Source organism: Mastomys coucha, unplaced genomic scaffold (genome assembly GCF_008632895.1).
Source record: "Mastomys coucha isolate ucsf_1 unplaced genomic scaffold, UCSF_Mcou_1 pScaffold21, whole genome shotgun sequence".
Lineage (NCBI taxonomy): Eukaryota > Metazoa > Chordata > Mammalia > Rodentia > Muridae > Mastomys > Mastomys coucha.
The window spans coordinates 102,400,628-102,408,974 of NW_022196904.1; the positions used below are offsets into that span (position 1 = coordinate 102,400,628).

The window sequence follows — 8,347 nt, forward strand, 5'->3', positions numbered from 1 at the left end:
AAATCCGCCTGCCTCTGCCTCCCAAGTGCTGGGATTAAAGGCGTGCGCCACCACCGCCCGGCTCAGTTCTAAGTTTGACAATAGGTTTCTTTGCATTTTTCTCCCTGTGGTTGGCTACATTTGAAAATGTCCCTCAGAGAGATCTTTGTAAAGAGAAATTGCCTGAACCAGTTAACAGATTTTCATACTGCTGCATTTTGGCCTGTCACCTTTTTATGTGGACCAAGCTGAAGTTTTGAAGCATTTTTCATATAGTATTCACTTTATTTCACACCCATCTCTTCACAGAGCAGGTTGTCATCTACTACATACACTCAGTAAATGACAGGATCCCCTTAAAAAGGGATATGTTTTTCCTTTTGTAGTTGAATTGCACACCATAGAACTGAATAGAATCTTTAAGGAAATCCACTCCAGTCCTGACAATTCCTTTGAACTTCTCTTCTGGTACTGTGTGCTCAGTTATTTCTATGATTGATGTGTTTTATCTTACTGAAAGGTATGTAGAAATTTCATTAAATTTTTTGTAGCTGTGGAGTTTAGTTAAAAGATGCTGGTGTAGAATTGGTTCTGCTCGTGCATGTGTGCTGGGAAATAGTATCTGAAGGTATTCCTCAGTCCAGGACCCCAGCCCATGAGATAGTGCCACCCATATCGAAGGTAGTTCTTCCTTTCCTTGTTTAAAGCTCTCTGGAAATATCCTACAGTCTTATTTGGAGGAATGTCTCATTAATGCTTTGGTTTTTTAATCTAATCTAGTTAAAAATTGAAATTAACCATCACAACATTGTATTGGAAGCTTTAATTAAATTTTTTGTTTCATTTTGTTTTGTCTCATCACAGGATGCTTTTATTCTTAGAGTTAAAAATGAAGATGACCTTAATTTTAATTACTTAAGTTTCCAAAACTATTAACCTGATTACCCTTCCATTAATACTAGGATATTTGTTAGGCGAATGCACCTAAAAGTAGTTAGTTTTGCATGTAAGTTGCTATCCTAGTCATTCTGTAATTCTCCATGTGGTCACTTTAGGTTTTGTTTGCCTATATATAAGACCTGCATGCTATGTGCTTTTACAAATAAGACAAGTTCTGATTAGTAGTAGCTTTAGCTTAAATGGCAGAATATGGATTTCAATTTTTAGTTAAGAATATATCTTAAGTAGCTCTGTAGTTATGTTTCTCTTAATGAGATTTTAAATGAAAATATTCTTTTTTAAAACAGCTGTTGGAAAACACTTTTGGCAAGTAAACCTTAGTGAATCCCTTGAAGGCAGTGGTAATATTTGGTAAACAGCACTTTGTGAGATTTTTAACTTCTTTTTGCCAAACTTTTGAATCAGAGACTACAGTGTCACCTGGAGAAACTTCTAGTTGCTAAGAGTTTTCCCCCCTCTCATTGAGGGAATAGTAATTTTTTTGCTGTTCTTAGGAGTGCCATATCTAGCTACTTATCCATCATCGATGATAGGAGCTTGCTAAACTCATTCACTAACTCTTTGTAAGTTATTTCTTGGATTTTCTACCTTTATCTGGCTTGCTGATTTCCAAACATGGTATATCTTTGTTCCTTTTTTGTAGTACTTATTTTGTAGATGTAATACTTTAAAACTTTTAATGAATTTGTTTTGATAACTTTATACATGTGTAATCCCTATGTCCTTTCTTTTATCCCTTATCTCCTTTCTAACCCCATTAGTCCTCCACTCTAATTCCGCCTTTCTCTCTGTCTGTCTGTCTGTCTGTCTGTCTCTCTCTGATCATAGAGTTTAACTAGGATTATCTATGACCATGAGTTTGGAACTATTCATCAGCACTTGGTGGGTTTCTTACTGGGTACAGAACTGAAGACAATACTGTACCTTCCCTGAATCCATTAGTACCTAGTAGTTCATCAGGGAGGAGTAAGTGGTTAACTGTTAATAGGCTATCCTGTTTAGACCTATGGCAAGTAACCATAGCTGTTATGACATGATGATTATATTGGCTATGCTTTGCCCAGAAGACAACATTTCAGCCATCCTCTTCCTGTTTTCCAGTTCTTACTTTCTTTTTGTCCCTATTCCTTTAAGTTTTCTGAGTCTTAGAAGATGTATATGTTGGAGCTGGGCTCCCCATGATTGATCTCTGCCTTCTGTATAGTTGTTTTCTTTGATGCTCTCCATTTGCTGTAAAGAAGCCTTTTTGAGGAGTGGTTGCCACATGTGTCTAGAGAAGATGGGCCACACCTTCAGAACACATATAAATTAGGAGAATCTGGGACATAAAATGCATGCATCTCTTTTCAGCTTAAGTGAGACTAAAGTACTATTGAAGCTTTTTCTCTTCTCTGATTGTATTACATGCCCTCAGGCATGTGTTAATATTTTATTCTATGCATATGGATTTCTAAATAGCATAGAGCTTGGATTTCAATATAGTGTAGTCTCATATAGTTACATACTTCATAGATCTTCTTGTGCTCGCCCCATTCACACATACCCCATTTTCTTGTGTATTTTTTCAGAACTTTTTTTTTCTTACTATCAAGTATGTGTAGAAGAAAGGATTTGATACTACCTCTTTCTGTTTCAGTGGTTGATGACTGGTCATGTGACACCTGGCAGTGTTATTCAAGCTGAGTGTTTTAGTCTGCTGACATCCATTCAGTGTTATAAATTTCTTTGGGAACAGAGAATCATCATCCATTTGTATTCAGGGTTTAACAGAGGTTGAATCAATATTTGAGTTCTTATTATGAGAAAGTTTTAGAGGTCTTTTAATACAACTGTACTAAAGAAACTTAGGGCCGGAAAAAGTGAGTGACTTGTCTGAGATAATCCAGGAAAGAACCAGCTCTTGAGGGAGCTACAATCCATTCTTGCTTCCACTGTAGTATAATGAATCAAAGGCTGGATTCTTCTGTTGTCGAATTCAATTTTGATTTTTGCCAGCCTTTAAAAATATTTATGTGGAAACTGGGAGGTTTTAGAAAGATTGAATGAACATTTATTTGTAAATTAATGTTGTCATGTTTCTCTCACAGTCAAAATGGTTTCCATCCCAGAATACTATGAAGGCAAGAATATCCTCCTCACAGGAGCCACTGGCTTCTTAGGGAAGGTGCTTCTGGAAAAGTTGCTGAGATCTTGTCCCAAGGTGAATTCAGTGTATGTTTTGGTGAGGCAAAAAGCTGGACAAACACCCCAAGAGCGAGTAGAAGAAATCCTCAGTGGCAAGGTAAATATGGAAGCTGATCATTGGGAAGAGGGATAAAAGTACATGCTTGTGTGTGAATTTTGTGAAGCATTATTAACTTAGTATATTATTTCAGTATTCAGAAGTAAATCTGGGGAAAAATTGATAAGTTTTTGCAGTATGGCAGTGAACTAGAATCAGGAAAAGAAAAAAGCTTTCTTTTATGATAGACCAAATTTTCTAGTAAGATTTAAACTACTCTTTGTTTTGTTTTGTTTTTTATTTTTATTTTTTTGAGATAAGATTTCACTGTGTAGTCTTGACTATCCTGGAACTCACTATATCCCACCATGATTTTGAAACAGAAATAAAGAGCATAGATAGAATATATATATACACACACACACACATATATAGATTATATTAATATATATATATTGATTAATTATTGGGGGTAGGAGAGGCATTACTTGTTTAACTGTGCTGAAGACATTTTCACCCTTCAGCACAGTTAACATTTTAGCCTGTGTTGTATTTTGTTATAAAGTACTGGTGTATTGTTGGGTGATCAACAGGATCCCTGGCCTATATACATTAGGACCCAGTTCTGACAAGTACTTCACATATCACAAATGTTTACTGAGGACCAAAATTACCTCAGGTTGAGAACCATTGATTTATAGGAATGCCTCAAGGAAAAGAAACTTGTTTGGAATGTTGGAGAGTCAACTAAAATAGTTGATCATGGACTGTGGATGTAAGTAAATAACTTAGATGTAGAGTGCCTAACAAGAATATATGGGCTGGGCAGTGGTGGCGCATTGGGAGGCAGAGGCAGGCGGATTTCTGAGTTCGAGGCCAGCCTGGTCTACAGAGTGAGTTCCAGGACAGCCAGGGCTACACCAAGAAACCCTGTCTCGAAAAACCAAAAAACAACAAAAAAAAAGAATATGTGAAGAGGCTCAGAGTTCCATCCTCAGTATCCTCTCAGCAAGTAAAATAGCTGAAGTATGTTTTAGAACATTGAAAACGTATCAGTAAACGTAAAGAATGAAGTAATGCGAGTCCTAGTGGGCAGAAGGCTGGTCTACTTAGCCAGAGCATGGACAGTTAGTGTTTGTGCTGCTGACTACCATCTGTTTTCTTGGAGCACTTCTTGATCTCGCTGAGTCTTAACTCTGTGTCTGTAAGATGAGGAGTCTTCTGTGCCCCATAAAATCTAAAATGTTAAAATAACTGTCTTTGGTGGGGAAAGGGTTTACAGTAGACTTTGAAAGTAGAATAGAATAAATATCTACCCATAGAATAAATATCTTCCCATTTGATAGCTTTTTGACAGGTTGAGAGATGAAAATCCAGATTTTAGAGAGAAAATTATAGCAATCAACAGTGAACTCACCCAACCTAAACTGGCTCTCAGTGAAGAAGATAAGGAGATCATTATTGATTCTACAAATGTCATATTCCACTGTGCAGCTACTGTAAGATTTAATGAAAATTTAAGGTAAGAACAGATACCTACTAACATTTGAATTTCATGCTTTATAGATGTAATGTTAATTCCTCTTTTTATTGAAGCTTTTTGAGAGTGATATGAAACTGTCCTATGTTAATAGTGGCTTTCGATGAACAGAATTCTCTCTCTTTTTTTTGTTATCACTTTGAAATGAAGCATAGAAAATAGCTATTATATGGAAGATAGCTAGCTAGTATATGCCAGTTAGAAAACTTTGCCATGACTTTATGAAATAGGATATAGGCAAGCAATGAACTAGAAGAAAATAGAATGTACTTGGGTAGGAAGGTAGAAATAGTTTACTCAGTAGCTGTTTTGGTCACCTTTTCATGATGTGTCAGAATCCTCTATACTTCCACTCTACATACAGTATATATTCCAGAACTGTGATCAAAATTAGGTTCAAGCTTTGCATATTAAGAAATGGCTTGTATGTTATAGTCAATATGTTTATATATGAAAAACTCTGCTTTGGTGACATTGTTAAGGGACAAGGTAATGTCAAAAATAAAGTTGAGTTTAAAACATAATTTGAACTTCAGGCTACATCCTGCTTCTAGGGAAATAAAAGACATTCCAAGTGTTAAGTTAAAAATAAAATGAAGGGCTGGGGAGATGGCTCAGCAGCGAAGAGCACTGGCTGCTTGCTCTTCCAGAGGTCCTGGATTGATTTCCAGCACCCACATGATGGCTCACAGCCATCTGTAACTCATTCCAGGGGATTGACCATTCTCTTCTGCTCCCTGTGGACACCAGGACATACATGGTTCACAGACATATATGCAGGTAGAACACCCATAAACTAAAAATAAATCTTTAAATAAAAGTAAATGAATATACATTTCAAATAATGGCATTTAATTCATAGTACTGTTATTTTTGATGGTGTGTCTGAATACACAATTTAAGTTAATCTCATTTTATAGTCTTATACTAGTTTAAATGATAATGCTTTTGTTTTTAGGTTTCAGAATATTTGTGATGCCCTCCTCTTTAAAATTCTTAAAAGGCTAAGTCTGATTATAAATGGCTTTAGCAGTAATCCCTATATTTTTTTAACATAACAGTATAACTCTTAATAGCAATCACACTGTATGAGAGTACAAAACATACACATTTTGGGGTATGAAGTTGCTACCACTCTCTTACAGTTTTGGGGTTGTGCTTTACAATCCTTAAAGCATTGCTCACTTGCCAGTTTCTTCCTAACTTTAACAAGCTTATCCTAGGCAAATCCATTTTATTCCTGAGGTGGCTTAGGCAACACTATGGAGAAAAGGGGAAAAGCCTTAGGGTTACATACCTTAGTTCTAGTCTTGACCTCATTGTATATTAACAAGAGTTTGGACAAGTTGTTAGCATTGAATTTGAGTTTGCTTATCTATAAATAGGAACTTCTCAGTCTGTAAGCCATCGCTTTACTCACTTTCTTGAAATCCTTTCTGTGGGCCAACAGGTGAGACACTTAGGAACTGCCATGTGTTTAGAATCCAGAATTGACAAAATAATGTCATAATAATTGTAGTATAATCTCATTTTATTAGGTATGTATGCATCATTTGTGTTAGGCATACATGTCTTCCTGTATCGATGGTAATTGTTTTTAGCTTTAAAATAATACATTCCATCTTAATGGAATTTGTACCTTCAATAAGAAAATTCCTTCTTATAGTTAATTTTTGAAAATTTCATATATGTGTACTGTATTTATATCATTTACCCTTTGCTTTCCTCCCTCCAGCTAAACCATATTATTGCCCCTTCCCCTTCTCAAATTCATAACCTCTTTTCTTTTTTATACACACATGCACACACACACACACACACACACACACACACATATGAATAAATACATAAACACAACTCGCCAAGTTCATTTAGTGTTGTTTATATTGTATGTTTTTAGGATTGACCAGTTGGTCCTGGGAAAGACTAATTTTCTGTCAGCTGTCATTATAGGACTCTGTAAGATCCCTGCCCCCATGTTCGTGCATTACCTGGTGTCAACATGTTGAGGTTTTGTTTAGGTCACTGTGTTATTTAATATTTCATATATACAGCTTTCTTATCATATATAGAAGATAGAATCTCATATCACACTTCCTAGTCCTGTGTCTTAGAACTTTTCTGCCCCTCTTCTGTAGTGTTCCCTGAGCTTTAGATGTTGATGGATTCAGCTGGGACTAAGCACTGGAAAAAAAAATTTTAAGCATTTGAATTTTTCCCTTGCGTGTATATTTGCATATAGATCTAGCATTTCATTTTAAATAATAGTTTCATGATTATGAATATAGTCTCTGGTTTTTTATTTTAATCAGGCTAACCTTAATCTCCTCATGCCTCTAAATGTTGGGATTACAGGCATAAACGACTGCCTGGCAGTTACTGACTCTTAGTGAGTTCTTTTTCATTACTATAAAATGACAAGTTTAACATATTTCCCTCTCATAGTTCATGCTTTTATTATATTATAATCAAAAGAAAGTGTTGACATAGCTACCTTAAACTTAGTGTTTTTTCAGGGGCTGGTGCATAATAGGTACTATAGTTCTTGCCCACTTAAAAGGGGAAATTAGGTGCTCTTAAAGGGAAATTTTATTAACAGAAAACATTAATTAGGGTAAAACATTTTATGTACATTGGTGTTTTGCTTGCATGTGTCTAGATGAGTGTGTTGGATGCCCTGCAACTGGAATTGGAGATATAACCTGCCAAACTGGTGCTGGAAATTGAACCAGGGTCCTCTGGGTCCTCTGGAAGAGCAGCCAATGTTCTTTTTTTTTTTTTTTTTTAAACTTTTATTGCATTATGATGAGAAAAGTTACATGATTTCAATGTATCTGAATTTGTTGACATTTAAAAACATATTTTAAGTAAATAGAATTAAATCACATTCTTGTTTCCCTTTTGTACCCCAACTCCTCCCAGAGACCCCCCTTCAATACCTACAATATCTTTTTTGTCATATCCCTTAAAATTTATAAAATATTATAACAATAAAAATAAGTATTATAAAAGTTGTTTGATATAAAACAACAATCAATTTAACAGTCTTATGTAGATGCTCGTGTACAGCAATAGTGAAAATATATTTCTCTCAATATAAATTTTAAATAACTCCAAACATTAACTTTAACTTTCAAAATAATACATCACTACTAGTATTTTCTTAATGAACATAAATATATAAATTCTGTAGCTAAGCTGAGAGTTGACAGTTTGCTGCAAAGGAATGAATTGTAGGCATGATTTTTGGATACAGACTTCCTGCTATGGTCAAAGCTATTTGACTTGAGTGACTTTATTCTCAGCCCACAGAGAACAGGTTACATTCATTTAAGAAATGGTGTATATATTAAGATGGTCTATCCATAAAGTCATTCACTAACTGTTTCAATGAACAATGGTTCTGCTTGGAGGGTGACACAGACATTAGATAGGGGTAAGAATTTGGTTCATTAGCTGTGATAATTTGGAAAAGCATTCATCTCAGAGAAAGAGTAACTTATAAAGTCCTCTTCTTCAAACTTGATACAAGAGTTACAAACATCAAGCAAAGCAAATCAGTCTCACTCTTTGTTGTTTTCTTACAAGCAACCTCCCTAGTTAATAGTCTATGTTTCTTTTGGGTATATAAATACTTTTGAAAAATG

At 35.2% G+C, this 8,347-nt stretch overlaps 1 protein-coding gene across 5 annotated transcripts in view; it reads left to right on the top strand.

Annotated features, from left to right (window-relative positions):
- The window catches only part of Far1 (fatty acyl-CoA reductase 1), a 62,902-nt gene that overhangs the window by 21,184 nt on the left and 33,371 nt on the right, over nucleotides 1-8,347 (top strand). For all 5 annotated transcript variants that reach the window (XM_031387956.1, XM_031387952.1, XM_031387953.1 and 2 more), the window contains exons 3-4: nucleotides 3,027-3,220; nucleotides 4,507-4,682. In XM_031387956.1, coding sequence (XP_031243816.1) covers nucleotides 3,032-3,220; nucleotides 4,507-4,682 — 365 coding nt within the window. In that variant the 5' untranslated portion in view covers nucleotides 3,027-3,031. The remainder of the gene's footprint in view (nucleotides 1-3,026; nucleotides 3,221-4,506; nucleotides 4,683-8,347) is intronic.